Source organism: Anguilla rostrata, chromosome 1, assembly GCF_018555375.3.
Source record: "Anguilla rostrata isolate EN2019 chromosome 1, ASM1855537v3, whole genome shotgun sequence".
In the NCBI taxonomy this organism is placed as follows: Eukaryota; Metazoa; Chordata; class Actinopteri; order Anguilliformes; family Anguillidae; genus Anguilla; species Anguilla rostrata.
In genome coordinates, this window is record NC_057933.1 from 34654638 (window position 1) to 34681993 (window position 27356).

The 27356-nt window shown below is 40.1% G+C and overlaps 1 protein-coding gene across 5 annotated transcripts in view; it reads right to left on the reverse strand.

The window, feature by feature from the left end:
• Window positions 1–1154: 1154 nt before the first annotated feature.
• Window positions 1155–27356, reverse strand: part of spata17 (spermatogenesis associated 17) — a 168619-nt gene continuing 142417 nt past the window's right edge. For 4 of the 5 annotated variants that reach the window (XM_064335834.1, XM_064335821.1, XM_064335843.1 and 1 more), the window contains 2 exons: window positions 1792–1868; window positions 1155–1293 (listed from right to left, as the gene is read on the reverse strand). In XM_064335834.1, coding sequence (XP_064191904.1) covers window positions 1278–1293; window positions 1792–1868 — 93 coding nt within the window. In that variant the 3' untranslated portion in view covers window positions 1155–1277. The remainder of the gene's footprint in view (window positions 1294–1791; window positions 1869–27356) is intronic. The other variant, XM_064335828.1, reaches the window with a different exon arrangement.

A 27356-nucleotide genomic window follows, 5' to 3' on the forward strand; every position in this document is an offset into this window, starting at 1 on the left:
ATTGATTCAAATCATAACTTATGTTACTGTAACCTTATACTGTATGTTAAATTGGCTACACTTAAACATTTGCTACTTTTGTAGAAAATGTCAAAATATTATTTGAACATAAATAACAGCAATTATATAGTAGTGAGGTTATGATGCTCCATTTACGAGTTATCCACATATCCTTAACCATGGGAATAAAAAATTTCCATTGATTTAAGGAGGATGTGTGACCTAATCCTTCAACTTAAATGACTAGTATCAAAACCCATTTAAGAGGGGCATCCCCAAACCTTTTTTTTAAGTGTGAGAAATACACCTGGAGAGGTTTTAATCATCGCAGGCATGAGTATCTGTAAATAATTTGGCTTTGTTTTTCTAGGGTCAAACTTTCCACAAAAAAGGAAGGATTAATCTGATAAAGGTGCAGAGCTTTTCTAATCGGACTGATGGGAAAGCATGGTTTTTGAGGCAAGAGTCAGCACTGGGTGAATTATTGTGAAGTGATAGACTACCCCAGAACAGAAGCAATCAAAGAGATAGCTCTTGCATTTCCAAATTACCGGTGCTGTAGGGATGCAGCCAGTCAGCAACACACAGGCATTGCCATACAGAACAAACCACTCAGAATTATTTGTGAAAATTAAATCTTTTTAGAAGAATTGGGTTCAGCCCTGTTCAGCTTTTTTCCACTCTCTTAAATTAAAGGACATCTATTTTCTGTGGCAACACAGCATAGAATCGTCTGAAATTTAACTTGAGCTCAAGAACGGGGGAATAAATAAAATGAACTACTTGTATACTTTGTATTCATTTGTTGATAGACTGCTCAAGCACAAGAATCTTTAGGAAGGAGGCAGTGCACTTGACAGCTGGTCATACTTCATACCTACAAGAACAATGAACACAAACCTGAAAATAGTCACAGTGAAACTAAATTTCTCTACATTTTTATCAATGTATGATGATGGTGCTGCTGCTGCTGCTGCTGCTGCTGATGATGATGATGATGATGATAATAATAATAATAATAATATGAAGAAGAAGAAAAATGTGTATGGTGTAATTCAAAGCTTCACAGCTAAAAATCTGATCAAATGAAAAGCAGCTGTAATGTAACAGTAATATTATAAAATAAATGCAATGACAGACAGTACAGGATATGGTGCCTTGCATTAGACAAATTAAAGCCTTATTTATTACAAATTGCTTACCACAATTCAAATAAATTAAGTACAATAACACAACATGAACAATTCTGCATACAGTAGAATATAGATGTGTCTGCTTTAAAACCTCACTGACCTAAAAAAAAGAAAAAAGAACAGCTAACACGTGTATTACACATTAAGCAATGAATCTCAATAGTGAAAAGGGAATTCTTATGTTGCTTTCTTTCTTAATTTCCTCTGATTCTGCACAGCTCTCTAACATGTCTGATATTCTGTGACCATCAGCATTTTGAAATAAAGTATACAAAAAAAAAAACTAAATGCTTGCATGAATATTATGATCTTTTTATGTAGAAAAATACTGGACAAAGAAATGCATATTCAAGCTGATTATTACAGTAAGTTTATATATTTTGTTTCATTGTTCACCCACACCCCATATATCCATACATATATATATATATATATATATGGATATATGGGGTGTGGGTGAACAATGAAACAAAATGACTAGAAATGTATAATTAAAATAGAAATTTGAAATATACACATTTAATACAGATGTTCTATCTAATACACATTTCAAATCTTTAATCAAACTGGTTACACATTTTCAAATGAATGTTCTCACACTATTTTACCAGCATTGGAATAGAGACGTCCAAATTTGTCAAAGACATGAGATGTTGTGAAGACAGTTTTGAATGGCTGAAAGGAGAGGAAACACATTATTACTTGAAATGCTTTTTTGAAAACATAAATATCAGCTCAGTGCAAATATCATTCATAAGCTACAGTGAGCACAGAAACATACATCATAACAATAATGCAGTAAAATCCTTTATATGCAAGCTGAAGCACGTATAGTGACTACAACAGAACTGCGGTTATAAATAACATGTGAGCCAGTAAACAGTGGTTAGGTTCAAGCTCAATATGGTTGTCAGAATAAACACCTTTTTTGGTAGATGTTTGAAGACACAGTTACAAAAATAAATGTTCAGTATGTCCTCTATGTCTTCAAATTGCAAATATAATGCACATTTTGCCCAAAATTACAATTAATTAGTCATTGGATGTCTCCCATAAATAAAAATACTATACTCACAAAACTATTTCCTGTACAAAGTTTTGGCTAATGTCAAATAACCAACAGATTTAGCAGAGTGCGTTAAAAAGAAAATTTGTTCTGTTTTTATTCATTCTTCACAAACAGTACAAATGAGGAACTGAGTAGAGTGCAGACACCCCGTTGACCACAGAAGTAGCTCTCAACGCTGGACCATGGTGCATGTCACTTTACAACAGATTAGTGCTTTAGCTGGATGTTCACAAAGGTACATTTAAAAATTGTGTACAAAATAAGTAACTTTTAAATGGCTGGTGCCTTATCCTGTTATGGATCTGAACTAGTGTGTGGATGGGCCCATGGTCTACTGTCTATGCTGACCATAAAAAACAGAAAACAGTCCTTAATTTTTACTCAATAACTATTTCCAGAAGAGAAACAGCAGAGTCATATCAGAGTTGTAAAACTTGAATTCCTCACCAGAACTCAAACTGCATTGAGACCAGAACTATTTTCCCACAAAAATCTGTCTCTCATTTCCCCTAGAGCATTTGTCTGGCTGTGCTGTGCGTCCATGACCCTAAAACCTTGGTAGCAGTGGTGGACATGTGGCTGCTGGAACTAACTGGGCCTTTTAATCATGACTGTGATACATTTTTACTCTGCCCAGTCTGCCCATTAATGATGAATGCCAGAGCCACAACAATAATCATGACCCCGTCTTCTGTGCCACTGCAAGAAAACCCAGATATTTTTAGTTGGACTGGATTCAGGTATTATAACTGCCCTAGTTGCCTTAGTCTTATAGGGTCTTTTGGTTCTCTCATGGTATGAGCTTCGATGTCACACCACTTTTTCAGGTTGGTAATTTCAGCCTAATGCTTATAATAATAATAATAATAATAATAATAATAATAATAAATGGACGGCATGGTGGTGCAGTAGGTAGCACTGTCGCCTCACAGCAAGAAGGTTGTGGGTTTGAATCTCAGCTTGGGGCCTTTCAATGTGGAGTGTTCATGTTCTTCCCGTGTCCACATGGGTTTCCTCCAGGTATTCCAGTTTCCTCCCACAGTCCAAAGACATGCAGGTAGGCCAATTGGAGACCTTAGATTGCCCATAGGTATGAATGTGTGAGTGAATGGTGTGTGCGCCCTGAGATAGATTGGTGGCCTGTCCAGGGCGTATTCCTGCGTCTCGCCCAATGCATGCTGGGATAGGCTCCAACACCCCCCACGACCCTGCTCAGGATAAGCGGGTATAGATAATGGATGGATGGATAATAATAATAAATGTCGCTGCAAGCAGCAATACCTGAGGTCCGAGCACACTCAACCAATATTACGCAACTTAACAAGTGGATAATCAGTACCAAAATCACACAGTGGCACACCGTTACCTTGTACCACTGTGCCAAGTTTCACAGGTCTCACTGATATGGTTGGGCCAAAACTGGGGACAGAAGAAAATGGCTAATAGAATTTCCAAAATGGCAGCAATCCAAGACGGTGGTAACAATAAAGTACAGATATATCTTCCAGATGAGGAAATAGATTACTACAGCAAATTTTAAATGTCTAAATCTTTAAAAAAATATTGCACCCTATAGCACCACCATGTGTCTCAATTGGGCCAATACTTTAGGGTTGGGCTAGGGATGTGAGCACCAATAGACTTGTCAAATTGGAAGTAGCTGGTGGCGACATTGGAGAATATTGTTATATTGTATTTCAATTCCAGTTCTAACTGCACATCCTCCTGTACTTCTTCCACTTCAATGGAGAAAGGGCTTGAGGACAGGTTAATGTCCTTTTCAATGGCAGCAAAGTCTTGAAAGCATTTGTTAAATTCTGTGATCAGTGATGTGAGTACTGTTACATATTTCCCCATTTTCCCATGAATGTTGGTGTTTGGAAAACTTGAGATAACTTATTTTAGTGTAGGGAAGTGTGGTCATTGATTAGTCTCTCAAAAAGAGGGAGCTTCATAGCAAATTATTTAATGTGCATGTACATTTGAGGCACGAGAAAGCTTTTGTTAAGCGTGTTCAGCTGGCCAGTGAGGTCAACTAAAATGGCCAGGTCTGCCAACCCCACAGGGTCGCTCAGTCATCTAGGGTCAGGTTTTTTCTTCCAAAAATTGGTCAATTTCCGATTAGAACTGCTTTAGAACAGAGCCACGACTAAGCCAGCACACAGCAGAGTGGTAGATTATGTCACCATATTGCGCATCACTTTCAGACAGAAATGTCTGAAATTCTCTGTGATAGAGCGCTCTCGATCCGATCAGGTTGATGGTTTTCACCACTGTACTCATTACATCACCCAGCTGGGTGGCTCTGGCGCAGAGTGTTTCCTGATGTATAATACAGAGCAATTTCACGGCCTCACATCAAAACTAACTAACTTTTCTGCATACGATGGAAGCCATCCCATTCCACTCGCCCGTCATGGCTGGTGCTCCATCAGTGGTAAGTCCACACAGCCTGTCCTATCTAAACTTGATGAAAAAGTATTCATTTTGCCAGCGTGGCTGAAATCTCCTGCGTTCGCTTTGTTTTTCGGTTCTTTGGTGCTGCCATTTCTAGCTATAAGCTTGCTAACCTTAATGTACACTGTGCAGAATTAAAAGTAATAATCTTGAAGATTTTCATTTAAATAAATGTCTGTTAACTCACTATCTATCGCCGAATTAGCTAACGCAATGGTGATTGAGCCTATTATTATATTAATTTATATAATTATTATTAGATTAATTTATGATTATGAACTGGGTGTCTGTGGCGACATTCCTGGGAAAAATTACAAGCAGCGCACAGTTAGTGACGCGTTTTCCATCACCCATCAGTGGTTGGTCTGCCAGAGAGGGTGGGCGGAGCTAACGCAACAGGCTCTTCAACTCACTTGTGTGTAAGCACCGTACTGTTTGTTTCTGGTGTCTGCTAGCGTTACAATAACAGAGAAGGGGGGGTTATGGAACCCAAAAAAGTTTTACAGGTCATATTATTTGTTGATGTAGATTTCGTATTACATTTGATGACAATGTAACATTATTAAATTATATAGCTATTTGCACAGCTAACGTTGCTACCGGACCATGTCAAGAAAGGCAACATTAGTTTAGACAACTTTGCGCACAGTTGCCATCTCTCATATCAGGTAACGCTGCAGTAGCTAGCTAGCTAATGTAATTAACATAATCTAATGTCAGCTAACAATGAGAAAAAACGCTAGCTAATGCTACCGACCGGTACCGACCTTGCAAACCGTCTCTCGAATGCAACGCTACCTTGTTGCAACGTTGCAATGTAGCTAATTAAAGGCCAGTTCAGATCAATGATTTAAAACGAGACTGGATGCAATTCCAAGACGTCTGATTGTAAACGTTCTAAAACTACACTTGGCGATTTGACAAGGTGTGTCATTTGAGACCCAAGGCAACAGATTCAGACGCTCTGCAACAAACCAGTTCACACCGCTTTTTTTCTCTGCAACATTCTAAAACCGTTTCATCTTGTTGCGAATCATTGATCTGAACTGGCCTTAACATTACCGTTATTTACATTGCCATTACAAGTTCATCAATATATTATAATGATCAGAATAATGCCGTCCTTACACAGAGCATTAACCCCGGAGTATATGTGGAGCAGAGCCGGGTCTGATTTCTGTGTAAAGATGTCAAGCCGGAGAAAACTAAATAAAAAAATACGGCAGTATGGATTAGCGTTGTTATTAATTTATTTCGCTTCCTCATATGTTCTTTCAGCCTTGATGCCCTGTTTTGATGAAATCTCCTGTTTTAGTTTTATTCTTCTTGTTCTGATTTCTAATTTAACACCCAGCTCAGCTTTATTCTCCAACAGCTAGCAAAACCAGAAAAACCAGGGGTAACATTTTACAAGGCAGTTGTTTAAAAAATATCACACAACTATCATTCACAAGAAAGACAATGTTTATTGTGCAGGAGATACATGATTGCACGAGCCACAGCGAATCCCGCGGATTCTTCTCTGCAGTGTAAAGATGTTGATACTGGGCAAAAGGTGGATAAAGAACGTCTGTGGAACTTGATTATCACTAATTCTACCCCAGGTCTGCTACAGCATTTTAACCCAGCTCGGCAGTGTATAGACAGCTTAAGTTAGCCTAATGTTAGACAATGAATGAGTATGTACATAACGTTACTTTTATAACAACCATTTTTTAGTCAGTAAATAGTAAGTGCTATAGTTACCGTGGCCCAGGTGCCAACTGACTGACGTTACACAGGCGACACTGTTTGGAAGTTGGGAAGTGAGGTCCAAAAACACACCTGCAATTACCGCTTATGGCCATAGATGCCGTCAATGACAACGAAATGGAGATCTTCGAGATTGTTACTTTAAGTTTTGAAGAGGGGAAAGAGGAGGGGGAGCTGATCTGTTTTTAGATGCGGTTTTATGTGATAGGGACACCCAATGTTCAAAGTAGGCACATCTTTTTTTTTTTTTTTAACTCAGCTGTATTTTAGATTCATTATTGAGTGAGAGCAAACAAGGATCCAGTGGTATATTACCCATAATTTCTGAAAAGAATAGATCACAATCATGTTTAAAAGTTCCCAACACATTCAATGGGCACATATCAGATTAGGCTTGTTGATTGTATCATATGAAATCTTGCAAAAGGGATTTAATACATTCTATGATAAATCTTATAGTGAATATGCAGGTTGTTGTGATTCTTGGAGTGAAAAATCTTCCAGATATTATCCCATGATGTGTCTCCTTCCTCCACAGCTAAATCTTAACCCAGGTCACTACAGATTATTTATAAAAACCTAGTGAAATAATAATGGAAATATGGTGATCATAAACATACTTAAAAGAATAAGTGTAGCACCCTATCTGAGTGTCTGACCCACCTTTGATTGTAAAGGAAGTCATACTGTACATACGTGCAAAATAAGGATTGCACTCGCTGAACACCACATTAAGTTTCCTCTGCTTATCACGCAGCATGGACAAGTATTTTGGCATTTCTTGCATAATGTTTCTAAATTAGAGACATTTCAATATATTATCTGACAGAAAATATCACACCTTCTTTCATTGCCATTTTTTGTTGCTTTTCTAAAAAGACACATCAACAGTGAAACACACACTACCTGCTGCTATTTTAGTGGAATAAAGACAGAAGTGTGGTTCTGAGAATCAATTTGCAGTTCTACTACCAGTCAACATTTAGATGTTTTCAATAGGGTTTAGTTGCTTAAAAACCCTACAACAAAAACCTTTCATTTTTAACTTTCAATAGGACTGGTGATTTCTCAGACCCATATATGCTGCTTGTCTTTATTGTACTAAAATTACAAGTCAAGCAGTGTCCTTTAGAAAAGCAACAAAAAATGGTAATTAATGAATAAGAGACAAATGTTTTTATCTGGTAATTAATTGAATGAAGAATGTCTGTATCAACTCTCCTATGAGGGAATGTCAACAATGTCAACCTTATATTTTCATTTTTTCATTTTGTACATTTATGCGCTGATTTTGTACCCATAGTTTGGGGGTGGGGGGGCACCGTAACAAAATTCCACTTAGGGCCCCAATTCGGCCAGGTATTAGCCATTCTGTTCTGGAGGTTTATCTGTGACTTGCATGCTGCAGTGAACCCTCTGACGTTAAGCTGGTGTAGTCTCTTCTTTATTCTAGTCTTCGACATCTATACCTACATCCTGGAGAGTGTTCTTGATCTGTTCGACAGTTGAAAATGGGTTTTTCTTCATAATTGAATGCATTCTTTGGTCATTGACTACAGTGGTCTTCTGTTTTTTAATAATTTTTATTATTTTTGTCAACATATTTCTGCAGTACCCAACCTTGCTTGTTCGTTACATCCTTATTGAACAGTGATGCTCAGATAGTAAGCTGTTTCTAAATTAGATGAAAATTCACCAGCATTATCTAACTAACAAAAAATTGACAGTAGCTAGCTCGCAAGTATTCTGCGAATTAGCATAGCCTACTACTGTAACAAAAGCACCAAAACTGCCTCAGCCATGAATGTCTGTGACTGACTGAGTGAGTGACTGATGAAATTACACCATTGGTCAGCCGAGTTATGACGTCACACCATTGGTCGGCCGGTTCAGCCATATACTAGGTTTTGACCAGGTCTTGTTTCCATGTGGTTAAGGTGCAGATTCTCAGCTATTTACTGAAGTGACATTAAAATGATAGCGGTAGCTATCTAGCCAGCTCATCTGCCTTTTTTTTGGTTAGAAAGTTAACAAAGCAAGGTAGATGACTAAGCGACAAATTAAATAGATATCAGCTTTTATTAAAGAGTATTTTTTATGCATTTTGATTTCACCATTTGGAAATTAAAGCACTGTTCATACATAACCCCATTTAAACTTTTTAAATTTTGGACGGTCCACATTCACTTTAGGATGGTCAAAATGATTTATCGGGGTGATTCTGGGACAATGGTGAAAAAAATTAGTTTCAAGCCCTGCTCGGGATTTTGAATTTCGAGACAAGACGCAGTATATCTGAGGATAAACCAATTAAAGCAGTAATAATATAGTCAGCTGATATCTATTTAATTTGTCGCTTAGTCATCTACCTTGCTTTGTTAACTTTCTAACCAAAAAAAAGGCAGATGAGCTAGCTAGATAGCTACCGCTATCATTTTAATGTTACTTCAGTAAATAGCTTTTTTATCTTACAAGTAAATATATCAACATTTATGGTTATGATTGTTCAAGGACACTAGGACACTCGCTTGCATATTAATTTTGCTGATCATTATGGCCAAACAGTTCAATTATTGTTTCATCTGACCAGAGAACACTGCCAAAAGGCTAGGTCTTCATCCTGGTGATCACCTGCAAACTTCATTCTGGCTTTTTAAAATGATTTTATGAACTGTTTCGCCATAATGATCAGTGTTATGTATGGAGGAAAAAGGGTGAGGCTTTTAATCTGAAGAACACCATCCCAACTGTGAAGCATGGAGATGGCAGCATCATGTTGTTGGGGTGTTTTGCTGGAAAAGAGACTGCCACACTTCAGAAATAGATGGCATTATGAGGAAGGAGGATTATCTAGACATAGTGAAGCAACACCTCATCAGCTAGAAAGTTAAAACTTGGTCGTAACTGGGTCTTTCAGCAGGACAATGATCCTAAGCATATCTCCAAAATTGTAACAAAATGGCTTAAAGACAAAAAAGTGAAAGTATTGGAGTGGCCATTACAAAGCCCTGACCTGAATCCCATAGAAAATGTGTGGACTGAACTGAAAAAGCGTGTCCGAGCTGTCCTGGTTTGGGGTGTAGTGGCCATCTTTGGCCATCACCCTTGCCTCTTTAATTAACACACCTGTTCTGCATTCATGCCACTTTTGGCTTAATTTGGATCACCTGCTCCCACCTATATAAGCTCCGGCTGACTTTCAGTCGGGGCTTCTGTGTAAACTCACATTTTCATAGAGCCGGTAAGGTATAGAAAAAACCTTCAAGAGAGTTTGTCTCAGTATTTAGACTTCGTTCAAAATATTCTACAATGGTCTCTTTATTAAGGTTTGTATAGGTCTGTTTTTAGGGCACAAAGTTGCCGGCAGACCACCTTAGGCTTTCTGTTTGTGGTGTTTATTGATTATTGTTTATTAGGATCCCCATTAGCTAATGCCATGACGTCAGCTAGTCTTCCTGGGGTCCGACACAAAAATCACAAGGTTTAACAAGCAATTATATACATTATATACATTCAGACATTACATTACATACAAAAGACATGACAAACGACCATGAGTGCCCAAAGACACCTCCATCATCAAACCATTAGACACTACAAACAAAAACAATCAGCAAGCAAGATTAATCATTTACTTTTAGTTCATACAGTTAATTGCATTAAGTACTCTTTTATTGTTTTCTTAAAAGTGGCTCTGGTATTTGTTTTAATAACGTAATTAGGTAAAAAGTTCCATCCTGTAATGGCTCTGTAAATTACAGTAGATTTGAGGAGATTTGTCCTAGGTCTAGGTGGTAAGAGATTTCCTGAACTGGCCTGTCTGGTCAGATAGTTATGTTCGCTACTGATGTACACTACTTGGTCAGAAAAATACTGTGGTTTCTTGTCATTTAAGATATTCCTGAAGACCAGAAAACTGGATTGTAATCTGTTCTCTACAGATAACCATGAGAGATTACGGTGCATTTGAAAAACATTTGTGCACACTGAACAATGGAGAGCTAATCTGGCGGCTCTGTTCTGAGCGAGGTGGAGTTTTTTTTTAGATCATTCTTAGCTGCGGATGACCAAATGACTGGACAGTACTCAAGGTGTGACAAAACTAAAGCTTGGATCACTTGGTTTAGAGTGCTTGATGTTACATACCCAGAACATTTCCTGGTAACAGCAATGCTCTTACCCATTTTAGTTACAATGTTATCAATGTGTTCAGTCCACGTAAGTCTAGCATCCAACACAATGCCAAGTAGCTTAGTCTTTTTAACTTGTTCTACTGGCTTTGCATCAAGTGATAAACTTAGTTGAGGATTACTGACCAGCATATGTCTCGGTCCAAACATACATTTTGTTTTAGAAATATTCAGCACTAATTTGTTCTTACCAACTCAGCCACTGTTCTGAGCTCAATGCTCAGTACATCAGTTAGCTCTTGATATGTCAATGCTGCGCTGTACATAGTTGAATCATCTGCGTACATAACCACTCTTGCTTTATCTAATACTGATGGGAGATCATTTGTAAATATAGAATATAGGAGACGTCCCAAGTGTTACGTGCCAGGTTTGTTTTTTCTTTCGGTCTCATTATTCCGTGAAGTCTGATACGGGTCACTCCGCAATTGGTGAAGAAGAGGGAAGAGTGCGTTGTTTTCCCCCCAATCCTCTTCTGCGGACCTGCCTGGCGGCCAATGAGGAACAGACCTACACCTATAAATAGCTAATATTGTCAGTTAACCCCAGTGACTTGGATTTGAATGTTAGTTCACTCAAGTATTGCTATTGTGACTTCGTACTATTTTGACTTCTGTGTATCGATCGTATTTCTGAAAAGACTTCGAGTTTGGGTTTGCATCTCTGGTTTGGTTGCTGGTTTTGTGTTGGGTTAGGAGTGGGATTTAATTAGGTGTTTGTTTTCTTAACTGTCACTGTTAGTTTCACTTGTGTATATATATAAGGAGTGGGATTTAGGTAGGTGTTTGTTTTCTTAACTGTCACTGCTAGTTTCACTTGTGTATATATATATAGATACGGGCGTGTACCACCCTTGTATGTTTTTGTTCAGTTTAGAATAGTCAGTGTAGTTAGTTAGGTTCGAAAGATTTTCGGGTTTCAATTAGTTAGTTTCTTTCATTTCTAGAATTGTTAATAGCTTATATATTTCTGTTTCGGTTATCTTCTTTTGTTTGGTACCGCCCAGTGTTTACCCTCCTGTTTGTTCATTGTATAGATAATTCATTGTGTAAATAATTTAATCTTTAATGATCAGTCATTTTGTTACTCCCCTGTACCCCTAGACCACAATGGGGACGTAACAAAATTGGGGGCTCGTCCGGGATCTGCCATCCCACTTCTGACTTCCCTGCGGCGTGCGCGCGCAGACCTTCCTGCGGCGGTGACGACGCGCACAGACTTCCCTGTGGCGTGCGTGCGCAGACCTTCCTGCGGCGGTGACGACGCGCGCAGACTTCCCTGCGGCGTGCGTGCGCAGACTTCCTTGGACATTCGGTCATTTGCAGTTTTTGTTTGTATAAAAAAGAAAAAAAAAACAAAAGGACCAATGTACCTTTATAGTTTTTCTTCTTTTTTTTGTCTTATGGGTGGGGGTGTTGCGTCCCCAGCCTCTGCTTGCCTGGGTAGTGCAGGTGGAGGTAATACCCAATTGCTTGATTGCCTCCACCTGCCTGTGGCCCAATATAAGCCCTGCAGTATGAAGCTGGGGAGAATTCTTCTTTGGGGTTTCTTTTGTGTGGTTTGCGTTTGGTAGGTTTTTGTGAAGCCCCATTATTTTGTGAACTTTGAGAGTTAACACTCCCACCCATCCTCCGGGATAATTAATTACTCATTATTAATTATTTCCCGATACTTAATTGTCTGATTATTGTAGGTTAATATTTATTTGCGTCTTGGTTTTGGACGTTGCTTTGAGGTCCGCAGTTGCGGGGTGTGTTGTTGTCTTGTCGCCCTCTTGTGGCGATAGGGACCACTGGAAATGGCTCTTTTTGATTTGGTTGGGTTTCTCCAGAATCCTACTTTAGAGCATTTTGATAAGTGTCGCAAAGACGACCTTTTGTTATTGGCTGAACACTTTGGTATTGCGGTTTCTCGACAGGCGCTTAAGAAACACATTAAGGCCGTCGTATTAGAGGGGTTGGTTGAGCTGCGGGTCTTTGTGTTACCGGGTCTGCCTGATGCTGCTGCCTTTGAGGAGGATCCAGATGCATCTGTAGCTCCGCCAGCTAAATGTGATGTGGAGGCTGAACCTGAAGCGGAGGCTGAGGGCAAGCCTACACTGCCTGCATTTTCTCCCGTGTCAGCTGGGAGTGGGCGGTTCAGTGGTGCTGATCCCCGTTTGAAGGTGCGCCTCGTTCGTCTCCAACTAGAGGCTCAGGAAAAGGCGGCGGCGAGGCAGGCAGAACTCAATTTGAAATTGGAGATCCGCAGATTGGAGATTGAGGCTGAGACGGCGGTTAAGCTGCGGCAGCTTGAACTGGCGACAAAGCAAGTTGCGCCAGGTCCTGTCGCACAGTCTACCCCCTCAGTTTTCTCAAATGTTCCTCCTTTGTCCGATCCCCTGCAAACCACATTAGATGTTAGTAAGCACATTAGATTGGTACCGCAATTCCGAGAGACTGAAGTAGATTCATACTTCAGAGCATTTGAACGTATTGCAGCTTCGTTAAGATGGCCGAAGGATGTCTGGCCTCTCTTATTGCAATGCAAATTTATTGGCAAGGCCCAGGAGGTATGCTCTGTCGCTGGAAGACAGTTTACAGTATGACACGGTTAAAACTGCTGTTTTACGCGCCTATGAGCTTGTCCCTGAGGCTTACAGACAGAAGTTCAGGAATCACAAGAAATCCCTGAATCAGACATTTGTTGAGTTCGCTAGAGAGAAAGGGGTTCTCTTTGATAAATGGTGCTCAGCTACTAAAGTCACTGACCTTAACTCTCTTCGTGAGTTGGTTCTTATCGAGGACTTTAAGAACTCCCTGCCGGAGCGTGTTGTTGTGTACTTGAATGAGCAAAAGGTTACTTCGCTGTCACAGGCAGCTGTCCAAGCGGACGAGTTTGTGTTAACTCACAAAACTGTGTTCATGTCTTCTCCTCGTGCTGCGTCTCAAGGAGCCGAGAAAAGCTCTAGTATTATGTCTTCTGTAAGACCTGACAATCGTCCTTGACCAGTTTCCCCATGGGCAACGGAGTGGAAATGTTTTTACTGCCATAAGCCTGGTCACATAATTGCCGATTGTTTGGTTTTAAAGCGAAAGCAGCAGCGGCAGAGTTCTGAACAGCCCAAGAGTGTTGGTTTAATTAAAACAGTCCCTAGTATTTCTGAACCTGTACCTAGCGCTGAGAATGTTCCTGACTCTGGTTATGAACCTTTTATTCTTAAGGGGTTTGGGCTGCGTTTCTGAGTTTCGATGTACCTTAACGTTTTACGAAGGTTCTTAAGGTATACCTTCTTAAGGGAAACCGCTTTTTTACGAGTGTTTCCCAGACTATACCTTAAGGCAACTCTTAAGGTACAACTTAAAGATACATCGTAAGTTGGAGCTGGCCTTCACTGTGGTGCTGAAAAGTTTATCAATCGATGCCAAGCGAATCGATTGTCTCACTTGTAAAGGCTTGTGAGTGACGTTTTAATATAACAAGTGTTGTCATAATCATTTTACATCAATCTAATATTGCAGAAGAGGAAGCTATGCCTACTAGAGATCATCTGCTAATCTCTTTAAGAGTCCGTTAAGACGAGACCTTGTGATAGTTTCAATAAATACGTACATATAGGCTACAAAGGATAAAATTTAAAAAAGCATCAATCGGGACATATAAGCCATAGTCTGGGACTTCGTGGAAGCCCAGGGAAAAAGACATAGGCTACATATGGGTGAATTATTTTGTTCTTATTGAAACAAAGGTCTAATGTTAATTTGTTTCTGTCATGCAATATATAGGCAACTGTAGCAGCATATCACTGCACTGCACTGATTCCCGCGAACTTTTCTCTGCAATGCAAAAATGATCGTAGATGAAAGGCAAAAGCGCGTCTGTGGAAATTGACCATGATGAATTCTGCCTTATGAATAGGTCTACCTGTTAAAGTGATTTGTTCATCCACCTTACTTTGTTGTTGGATAATCTTAAGTTTAACCAAGAATATCATTATTGGGTTGTTTACCGAAAATCGTAAAACAACATGGTAAGAAAAATGTTCCGTAATGTTGATATTTACCCAGTGCTATTTTGTTTTATATAGGCGGTGTGAGCTATATGTAGATCATTTAGCTATGTTTGTCCATTATGAGCCACTGTACCTGTATGTGTGTTTATGGTTAGCCAATCAACGTGTTCTAGTTCGGTCATGCAAGTAGACTCACTCAACGTTGTTTTTGCACACACAGGTTTTATATTATTAATAAACCGGTGGTTTGTTCCAAGTCAGTGTGATCATTGACTCACACACAAACGAACTAATTTCTACAGGGTATGCAGTCAGAAAAGCCATATCCTAAGTTAGCGCCAATACGTATGAATTAAAAAAACTTTTTTTTTTCTTTTCACAAATTGGATTAGTATCATGGATAGGCCCTATACTTAAATACCATCATGATGGGGATAGACAGGTAAAACGACAACATTCTCACGACGTGCTATGCACAGAAACGTTGATTGGATAATTAATTTTCGTAAAAAGTTAATATTAAACCATCTATGTAATTATCGCATGCAGATGTGCTACTAGATGCGCACTGTAGTACAACTGTCGATTTGAAAAGCAAAATGTTGGCGTAATAAGGCTGAAACCGCGGAGCGCAGCGTTAAGGGACAGCTTACGAGTGCCCCAGACCCCCCTTTTAAAGGTATACCTTAGTCAAGGAGACGCTGGGAAACAGCTCGAGAGCTAAAGGAAGCTAAAGGAATTGCTTAAGGGATAACTTACGACGCACGTAGCGCTAAGGAGACTCTGGGAAACGCAGCCTTGTTTCGTTGTCCGGAGATCAGAAAGATCCGGTACCTGTAACTATGCTAAGGGATACTGGAGCGGCTCAGTCCTTCATTCTCTCTGATGTACTGCCTTTGTCCAGCGAGACTTTTAATGGTTCTCATGTTTTAGTGCAAGGCATTAACATGGGCTTTATGACGGTGCCGTTGCATACTATTCATTTGCAGTCAGAGCTAGTAAATGGCATTGTGAAAGTGGGAGTAAGAGCCTCTTTACCCATAAAAGGTGTTACTTTTATTTTGGGTGACGATCTTGCTGGTGGGAAGGTACTGCCGATATTGGAAGTGTTGGACACACCAGACGCTAAGACTCACCCTGACGAATTAACTCGTACATTCCCAACTGTGTTTCCCGCATGTGCTGTCACCCGTGCCCAGTCTCGTAAAGCTGGAGATGTTGACTTGTCTGATTCCTTCCTAGCCTCTCCAGTTTTGGGGGAACAGTCCTCCTCACTCTCGCTGAAAACGGAGGTCCCTGTGAGTATGAATGACGCAGAGACTGACGCATTGCATTTGCCCTTTACCCGAGAGCACCTTATAGCTGCCCAGCAGGCTGATTCTTCTCTGGCAAAGTATTTGTCCTCGGCAAACAAAGAAAAACAATCTGCTTATTTCATGGAGAATGGGTTGTTAATGCGCAAGTGGTTTCCCACTGTCTCTACAGGATTAGAGTGGAGTGCTGTATATCAAATTGTTGTGCCTTCTGAATTTCGGCAGCACGGTTATATTTGGCTCATGATCACATGTTGTCAGGACATCTAGGCGTTACGAAAACGTACAATCGGATATTGAGACATTTCTTCTGGCCTGGTCTAAAATCTGCTGTGGTCCGATATTGCCGTACTTACTCCACTTGTCAGTATACGGGAAAACAGAGTCAGGTTATTCCGCCCGCACCCCTTCATCCAATACCAACTATGGGTGTACCATTTGAGCGAGTGTTGGTTGATTGTGTTAGCCCATTACCCAAAACCAAGTCTGGACATCAGTATTTGCTAACCGTAATGTGCACAGCTACTAGGTATCCTGAGGCGATACCTCTTCGTAAAATTATGGCTCCTGTTATAGTAAAGGCATTGGTTCAGTTCTTTTCTACCTTTGGGTTGTCTAAGATTATCCAGACGGACCAAGGTTCAAACTTTATGTCGAAGCTGTTTGCCTAAGTAATGAAGACTCTGTCTGTTACCCACAAAATTTCCAGCGCTTATCACCCTGAATCGCAAGGTGCGCTTGAGCAATTTCACCAGACCCTGAAATCTATGTTACGCGTGTATTGCCTAGATACTGGGAATGACTGGGACGTGGGTATCCCTTTGGTTTTATTTGCTGTTCGTGAAACTGTGCAGGAATCACTGGGGTTTAGCCCTGCTGAACTTGTTTTCGGGCATACTGTTAGAGGACCATTGAAGTTACTTAAAGAGAAGTTATTGTGTGATGATTCCTGCTCTAATACAAATATTCTGGATTATGTTAGTGAGTTTCGTGAGCGATTACACACTGCTTGTGCTGTTGCTAACAAGGCTTTGTCTTCCTCTCAAGCGAAAATGAAGGTTCGCTATGACAGGAAAGCCGTGCCTCGTTCTTTCCAGCCAGGGGACAAGGTTCTTGTATTGTTGCCCAATCCTGGTTCTGTTCTGCATGCACGATTTTCTGGTCCTTACATCATTGACCGTAAACTGAGCGAGATGGATTACGTTGTCTGAACTCCCGATCGCAAACAACAATCACGCGTCTGCCACCTTAATATGCTAAAGGCTTATCACGACCGAGGAAACTCTCAGGAAGAGTCCCAGAGAGTGACGGTAGGGCCCACTGTCTCCTCTGTAGCCACTGCCTCTGCGCTGCATTCTGGTGATGACGTAGATGGGCTTGTTTTATGGAACACCCTTGATCAATTTGCTCGGTTAAGGAATACTGAGATGTTGCAGAATCATCTGTTTTAACTCATTCAGATGAAAAACAACGAACAGACATTGTGCAATTAATAAAAGGGTATCTTGTTTTACTTTGTGATGTCCCGTCCCAAACCTCAGTGCTACAGCATGACATCAATGTAGATAACGCCAGACCAATAAAGCAACATGCATATCGTGTGAATCCCACCAAACGATCCATTATGCGGGAGGAAGTAGCCTATTTGTTGGAGAACGGTTTAGCTAAACCCAGCTCCAGTCCGTGGAGTTCTCCGTGTTTGCTGGTTCCCAAGCCTGATGGGACGTCTCATTTTTGCACGGACTACCGTAAAGTTAATTCTTTGACTGTGCCAGATTCTTTCCCGTTGCCTCGTATGGAGGACTGTATAGATAATGTCGGCTCTGCTAAATATGTCACCAAGTTAGATTTGTTAAAGGGTTACTGGCAGGTGCCGCTAATCTCCTCGTGCATCTGACATATCTGCCTTCGTTACACCTGACAATTTCATGCAGTATACTGTCATGGCTTTCGGAATGCGAAACGCCCCCGCGACCTTTCAAAGGTTGATGAATTTTGTTTTGGAGGGGGTTTCACACTGCGAAGCTTATTTAGACGATCTAGTTGTCTATTCGTCTGATTGGACGGAACATGTAACAACCCTCCGAACTGTGTTCGATCGTCTGAGTACAGCTTCTTTAACCCTTAATTTGGCAAAATGTGAATTCGGAAAGGCTACGGTCACATATCTAGGGAAACAAGTTGGTCAAGGAGAGGTGCGTCCCGTGGATGCGAAGATCACTGCCATCAATGCATTTCCAGTGCCCACCACTAAGCGTGAACTTCGTCGTTTTCTGGGCATGGCGGGTTATTACCGCAGTTTTTGTAAGAATTCTACTGTAGTCTCTCCCCTTACAAGCTTGCTCAGTCCTTCTTGTGCCTTTGTCTGGTCCCCCGCGTGTCAACTGGCTTTCGAGAGCGTAAAGGCGCTCTTGTGTAGCGCTCCTGTGTAGTGCCTCCGGTGCTGGAGCAGTGCTTCTGCAGGAGGATATGAATGGAATCGACCATCCCATATGCTACTTGTCCCGAAAGTTTAACAAGCATCAGGTAAACTATTCCACAATTGAACAGGAGACACTAGCATTGCTACTGGCACTTCAATATTTTGAAGTATACGTCGGGTCTAGCTCTCTACCTGTTACGGTGTTTACCGACCATAATCCGTTGGTATTTTTGGCTTGCATGCGCAACAATAACCAACGATTGATGAGGTGGTCCTTGTTGGTTCAAAATTACCATCTGAATATTAAGCACAAAAAGGGGTCAGAGAACGTATTGGCGGACGCCCTGTCACACACTTAATTTTAAATTGTATATATTGTAACTAGCCTTACTAGGTGTTTTGATTTTATGGGTGGGAGTGTTACGTGCCAGGTTTGTTTTTTTCTTTCGGTCTCATTATTCCGTGAAGTCTGCTACGGGTCACTCCGCAATTGGTGAAGAAGAGGGAAGAGTGCGTTGTTTTCCCCCCAATCCTCTTCTGCGGACCTGCCTGGCGGCCAATGAGGAACAGACCTACACCTATAAATAGCTAATATTGTCAGTTAACCCCAGTGACTTGGATTTGAATGGTAGTTCACTCAAGTATTGCTGTTGTGACTTCGTACTATTTTGACTTCTGTGTATCGATCGTATTTCTGAAAAGACTTCGAGTTTGGGTTTGCGTCTCTGGTTTGGTTGCTGGTTTTGTGTTGGGTTAGGAGTGGGATTTAAGTAGGTGTTTGTTTTCTTAACTGTCACTGTTAGTTTCACTTGTGTATATATATAAGGAGTGGGATTTAGGTAGGTGTTTGTTTTCTTAACTGTCACTGTTAGTTTCACTTGTGTATATATATATAGATACGGGCGTGTACCACCCTTGTATGTTTTTGTTCAGTTTAGAATAGTCAGTGTAGTTAGTTAGGTTCGGAAGATTTTCGGGTTTCAGTTAGTTAGTTTCTTTCATTTCTAGAATTGTTAATAGCTTATATATTTCTGTTTTGGTTATCTTCTTTTGTTTGGTACCGCCCAGTGTTTCCCCTCCTGTTTGTTCATTGTATAGATAATTAATTGTGTAAATAAAATTTAATCTTTAATGATCAGTCATTTTGTTACTCCCCTGTACCCCTAGACCACAATGGGGACGTAACACAAGAAACTACCCTGAGGAACCCCACATTGTACCTCTTTGCTATCAGAGAAGCTACCATTGAAGAACACTCTCTGCCTTCTCCTGGACAGGTAACTCTCCATCCAGGACAAAGCAGTGAATTTAAAACCATAACATTTGAGTTTTCCAAGCAACAGACAATGATCAATAACATCAATAACGTCTTAACTACTGCTTGTATTTTTTCCCATAGACTGCGTTGTTGCCGTTCTCGTTGTGGTAGTGTTAATCAGTTTAACCTTCAGGGTCCAAGTTGAACTATGCGGTTGTTCCCTGCACTTGGACCGGTACTTCTCTCTAGGGGTTTCATCATACTTGTTCCTGGTTATGGTTATACACTTTGTTGTACGTCGCTCTGGATAAGAGCGTCTGCCAAATGCCTGTAATGTAATGTAATGTAATGTATCAAATGCAGCACTAAAATCCAACATCACTGCACCAACCAGCCTCCTGTCATCCATGCTCTTTAGCCAATCATCAGTCATTTGAGCTAATGCTGTGCTTGTGGAATGACCTTCTCTATATGCATGCTGGTAGCTTGTAATCAAACCATTACTTGAAAAATAATCTTGGATTTGAACATAAACAATTTTCTCCAATAATTTACTCAGCACTGGGAGAAGACTAATAGGATGACTGTTGGGACCAGTGAAGTCAGATCTATTACCTTCAGGCAGTGGAATGACCTTTGCCTCTTTCCAAATATCCAGGCACACACCATATTCTAAACACTTATTAAATATATGACATATTGGAGTGGATATATATTTGGCCGTAATTCGGAGCAATTTGCTATCTAGATTGTCTGTTCCTGGAGATCTGTCATCAGAGAGAGATAACAGAATCTTTTCAACATATTCATTTTCTACGTGGTGGAACTCAAACGTACACTGCCTCTCTTTCATGATAGAGTCTTTTATGATGGTTTGTGACACTGAGTCATCTGTTACACTCATGGCTTTTCTCAGTTTGTCCACCATGCTTGTAAAGTAGTTATTAAAATAATTAGCAATGTCACATGGTTTAGTAATACACTTTCTGTTTCAATAACAGAGGCAGACACATTCGAATCCCTCCCCATGATATTATTCAGAGTTCTCCACAGTTTTTTTTTTTCCATCATTCTTAGCCTCATCAATTTTGAGCTGATAATATCCCTTTTTTACATTTATTAAGTTTGGTCACAGTATTTCTTATTTTACAATAAATTTGTCTGTCAGAGTACCAGTTCTATCTGCAACTTTTTTGGTATCATTACGCTGGGCCATCAAGTTCCTTAGCTCATCGTCAATCCATGGTGCACCATTTGACCTAGCAGTCCATTTTCTCAATGGGGCATGTTTATCTGCAATACCCATAAATAATTTCATAAACACGCTAAGTGCTTTCTCTAGATCATCTTCTCTACATACATTGAGCCATTGCACTCTTAATCTCTTCTTCAAATAACTCCTGATTTAACTCTTTGTAAAACCTTCTGTATTTTATCTTACAGCCAGCCTTAGGTATTTTGGTTTTTCTTATAATTGCCACCAAGTTATGATCACTACAACCCAGTGCTACCGATACAGCTTTGGAACAGTGCTCAGGAATGTTGGTAAAAATGTGATCAATGCAAGTTGATGTTGTAATACCAAACTTGTTTGTAAACATTCTGGTCGTTAATGTTACTACTTGAGTCAAGTTACATGTTTTGGCTGCAGACATGATCTTTTTCCTCATGGGACAATTATCATTAAGTAAATCAATATTCAGATCCCCCAGAAAATAAATTTCACTATTCCCATCAGCTGCATTATCCAACATTTCACAAATAACATCAAGATACTTCACATCAGCACTAGGCGGCCTGTAGCAGCAGCCGACTAATATAGGTTTTAAATGTGGTAGTTGTACCTGTAGCCACAGACTTATCATTAAGGCATAACGCTGTTTGGCTGGAATATGACTCTTAACATAAATAGCAACTCCACCACCATATTTATTCCTGGCCCTTCTGAACAAATTGTCGCCATGTATTGAAACCTCTGAATCCTCAAATGATGAATCCAAATGCGTATCTGATATAACTAGAGCATGAATGTTATTTGATTCAACTAGACTACATATTTCATGAATTTTGTTCCTTAAACTGCATATATTTAGATGAGCTAACAACAATCCCTTCTTTGGAAGGTTAAAAGTATTTGACTGTCCAGGCATGATTTCGCAGTTAAAAACTTAATCTGATATAATGTGTGTGTATATGTGTGTGTTCGTGCCAGAACGGCGATAATTTTGAACCCATAGATTGGTCATTTCTATCACTCCTCCTAGGATGGTTTGTAGAGGGAACAACCAATTAGTCGTACCTCAGGTAGGCAATGTCCCCTCGTAGTCTCGCAGCTTTCATAGCTGGCAAGAGTTCTTTCCTTCTTTGGTGGACAGCCTCAGAGAAATCCTTGTTTATGTAGATCCTCGTCCCCTTCAGTTTAGTAGCTTTTTCGAGAACCATGAGCTTGTCTTTGTATCTCAGGAACTTAGCTACAATTGGCCTAGGTCTGTCGCCGCTGGTTCTACCGCCAATCAGTTTCCCCGTCCTATGCGCACATTCCAATTCAGTCTCCTTTTGGTTTAGCTGTAGCTTTTCAGTCTTTTTGCCTTTTGGGCTGTTTGTTTTTGAGAGTTCACCTCCCCGCTTTTGCGCTGTTACATTACAGCCTTTTAGTTTTTTCTTTATTTTCCGCCCTTGGGGTTTTTTCATGGTTGTTTTCTGTTAGCCGTACTCGGCTGGACCGTTTGTCCTAGGTGTAAGGTAAAATTTAAATTTTTCTAATCAACTCTGTTGTACCTTCACAACGGGACATATTCTTCCATGGCGTGCACACAGGTGGAGTTGTAAAAATTCCACTGCTGTACATGAGTGGAGCTGAGTGGAGCCATAAAATGCCCCGGTATAGGGACGGCAGCTGGAAGCTGCATGGGACTGTCTTTTGCAATCTTCAAATGGCTCATCCTCCTGGAAGAGTTGGAGAATTCAGATGACAGGATATTACCCTCTTGGGGCTGTGGCCATACCAGGTCAAGAAGAACTTCAATTGGGGGCCATAAACTGCTGCTCTGCAATCCACTGACAATGGCCTAGGCTCTCCTGGGTCAGACAAAACTACTACCATGGACTGAAAGAATGCATCATATGTATTTGCATGCAGATAACTAAGGATGATATGATAAATGTGGGGGACTGTGAATAATATCATACATAGACAAGCACACTGAACGGGTATGACATGGTATGTGGGGTTATGATCACAAGTATGTAAAGCATAGTATATTTATACATAGGTATGCCTACATAAGTGTCTGGGTCACAGATGGGTCACCACCATGGACTCCCATAGAGAGGTATTTGGAGAATTGATAGGTAAAATCATAGGATCACGTGCCATCGTTCAAAGTATCTTATCACTGTCATTTTGATACTTCTCCTTTGTCTACAGAGTAGGGGGGGAGTGCAGTTTCTCTCTTTCTGGAGGAGTAGGGGGGTTTCTTGGTGGGGCAGATGTTACCGGCCTATTCGTGTCCAGACCTTATTTGGGCAAACCCAGGGAGCTGTGGGGTGTGGAAGGCTTTCTCAGGATTGGATTTAAGGGAAGTCCAAAGAAACATTCGGGGAGAATCTGCTTAACAGTTCTCCTGGTACCATAGTCTTTGCTGTACAGAATATTTGAGCATTCATCAATACTCATTTTATGTTCCTTTTCTTTGTCCTAGTTTGTTAGTTTGTATGTCTTTTCTTTTCATAGCGGTCTTTTGTCTTGCTTTGTAAAATAAAGTGTTCACCTTTTCTATCATTGAAAACTGTCTATCTTTGGTTATTGCCAACGGTCATATTGTGTCATAATGAGCAGTTTTTTCCCTTTTTCAGAAAAGCCAATGCACGTATACGCGAACCTGTATTCACATACATCTTCACTTTACAGGATTTGAAATTAATGGAGTCAGATAAACATGTTTTCCTCCCTGCAACTAAATCTAATTCCTTACATAGGAGTATTGTTTGCTTTAGGCTACTCCCTTCTTCTTTTTCTTTCTTTTTGGGTCTGTGGTTCCGGGAGATTTCCTGTGGGGCCTTTCTGTTGAGTTTGCTCTCCATTCTTCAGTCTTCCTAGACCTTGTGGCTAGCTCACCTGTGTGAGTAGCTTTTAGTTCCCTATTCAGTCGCATCTGGTTCTCCGACATCCCACGCCCTCACATGAGCAAGGAGGCCCAGAAACCTGACTGAGTTACACCAGTTCTGTCAGGATTATTGAGAGAGTCTAGTGGAAGACTACCCCAAGTGTTTGATTCAAGTTAAGCAATTAAAAGGCAATGGCATCAAATACTAACAAAGTGTATGTAAAACTTTGACCCACTGAAAATCTGATACAGGTCATAAAAGCTGAAATAAATCTGTTTCTTAGTTATTATTTTGAAAGTACCTCTTATGGAAATAAAGTAGATACCCTAATTGACCTAACACAGGAAATGTATAGTAACATGAAATGTGCGGAACTGTGAAAAATTGAGTTTGAATGTCTTTAGTCTAGAGCCCCTTTCACACAGCTAATACCGCATCTGAGCCACCTCTGATGCGGTAACAGGTTCCCTTTCCCACAGAATATGTAATGCGTTATTTGAGCCGTCTTTACCTTTCACACACAGTGGAACTCAACTCTCGTGAATGAATTGTTTACGTTCCGTTGCCATAGTAACACACTTGATGTAGGCCCAAAGCTATAACGTTACTTGTTATTTATTTTCATTGCAATCTTCTTGTAATTTCCGAACATGTTACATTTTGAAGTGCAAGTGGTCGCATTTTTTATGTTAATAGTTTTCGCGTTTTCAATGCATTTACAATGTAACTATCTGCTACGTCGGTGTGCGCAACAAAGCGCATATGAGTCGGACCGTCGGCGTAGGCGAAGAGACTACGAAATCAAAAAAAGAAGATTCAATGTCTTCAATAGAAATCAAAGGAGAGAAATGAAATACGTGTCAACTGGAATTTGGGTGCAGCAGTACACGATCTGTGTGTCAGTTGAGAGATAGGTGCGCGTGAACGCAGATCTGTAACGTAATTCGAACGCCGCTCAGAAAGCAGTCATCGATGCTGCTTTCCGTTCCCACAGGAGAAATGCGGTAGTTGAGGCGCCTTGAAAACACCGGGAGAGGCGCTTTCGATGCGGTATTTTAAAAGCTGTCGCAACGTGTTCTCAGACATAAGTGCGGTATCGAACCCGTCTCGAAAACTCCTTTTTTCTTCTGTGTGAAAGGGGTATAGGTGTATGTAAACGTTTGGCCTCAACTGTATGCAAGCACCAAAACACCCTCATTGCTAGGAATATTGTTTGCCTTTACCATGGTATTTTTCACTACCATTTTAATGGTCTACATTCAGTTCAGGATGGTTAAAATTGTTTCTCGGGATGATTCGGGAAAAGTTGTCTCAAGACCTGTTGTCTCTTGATTGTTAATTGCCATTTTGTGTTGCTTTTCTACACATCAACAGCAAAACAACTTGCTTGACTTGTCATTTTAGTGGAATCAGACAGAAGCAGCCTACGTTGGTCTGAGAAGTCAATTTTCTGTACTATCAGTTCTATTGTCAGTTTTTAAAAATTATTTAGTCACTTCATGTGTAGTTATAATGTCTACAAGGTTTGATCAGTTAACTCAATTCACACTCATTCTACCACAAGCATGGACTTAAATATTTTCAGTAACAGTTTATTAAGTTCTTAATATGTGATGTTCTTTTTAAAACATGTTTATGATTCTTGTGTAGCCATCACACCAAAGTTAAATAACCTAACATTTATCGTTGGCACACGTGATTATGTACAAACAGAAATTTTATTTTCTGAAAACACCTTACTGTGCTGTCTTTTATAGAATTTAATTTCCCTGTAGGCTTACAGTCTCTGGGTGAGATTCTAAAGCATTTATCACATGTAATTAATAATAGTAAATGACTTCAGCTTGATTGATTTATGCAGTTAACCCACTGCAAGAAACACAAGCATGAACTTCATATATAAAATATTACTGCCTGTTATAAAGATGCTTTCAGTAGCCTACATGTGGCTATATCATGTGTGTATGGTAGATGAAACAGTGATAGTAATATTATGCTGGAACATGACATGCTATTGTCAAATGTTGCAGTAGTAGCAAAATGCAAAGTGGAAAGCTAATTTGAGTCTGTTTGATTAAAATGTAGACTCAAACATGATGACGCTTGCTAGCTAGAAAAAAAAACAAACAAAAAAATAGAACACATTTTTGTTATTTTTTTAGTAGTGCCTATGTGTCTAATGCTGGGTTTGACTGATGTTTTTCAGAGACTGGTGATTTTACCACGGTCTCTGGTCCTGGTGGTACCCTGCTAATGTGCTCCCGTATCCTTACTATGGATTCCATCCGTGTTGCCCACCTCAGCTAAGGACAGTGGATCCTCATCAAAAAATCAGAGACCACAGAGTAGCAAGTAAATCCACTAAACTAGCCAGCTTGCAAGCTAATACTATTTACAGTTGGAACAGCACCTAACCAAATCTCTCTTTGAGTGTGTTCAGTCAACATCCCCTTCACCTACAGTACATCAGAGGTATCTCCAATTGCAGTACTTCAAAAATAAGAAAGGGCAGAATGGTACATCATTATGACGTATACCTCTACTCAAATTTGCACCTTTTGCTGCAGATATCTCTGTACCATGATTGCTTTGGCCAGTCACACAGACAGAATTAATCAGTTAAATGAGCGAAATGTTCTTTTGTGGTGGAATTCCCCTTTAGCAGTTGATTTTGAAACAACCAGTGTTTTATCTATGACTACGACTGATTGATTTATTATTTTATAGCCTCAAGATGGCCTGCTTTGCTAGCATTGACACTTCTTTGGTCCACACGTTGAGACAGCAACAGAAGGAAAGTTCCAGACCTAGAATTAACTCCAGACCTTTTGTTAACTTTATTGTGCATGAACTAATTGTGCAGCATCACACAGCTGACAAAACAAACAGCTTAGCAACCAATTGTCCAATTACCTTTGTTCCCCAAAAATGTGCGATTATGTTTAAAATGGGATGAAATTCCAACATGGTTCACCTGATACGAATGCAAGTTAGGGATGTGATGGTATATCGGTATGATGGTATACCGTAAAATTCTAATATGAAATAGTACTATCATAAACGTAATGTAATATCATGATAGTAAATCACGTGACAAAAGCTATTTTCATGCGGGGAATTTTTTTTCCAACCATTACCCTAATAAAATATCTAAATAACCCATATTAAATAATATACTGGGCCTGAATTGAGATAATGAAATCTGATCCTAGATCTGTATTTAGAGGCAAAGTCATTTAAAAACACAGGTCGCGTCTTTCCAGCCAATCATTATGCTTGATGCATGACGTACGTGCCCCCACGGGAGCGAGCACCTGCACAGCTGCCGTTCTCCCGCTCGTTCTTTCTGATGTAAAATGTAAGCTAGCTTGCTACCTACAAATTACCAGTGATGTTATTTTTTTAGTTCATTTAAAAAACGAGTTAAAAAACTAGCTAAATGAGTGCCGAGGAGTCAGGCGAAGGCAGGGGAGAGGCAAAGAGAAAGTCATCGTAAGAACTGAGGCTGAAGTTGAACTCACAGACTAGGTAGGGCCAGTTATGCACTGAGAGACTTTTTGGACATTTTGAAAAGAGACATGCTTTCACAAGAACAAACAAATAT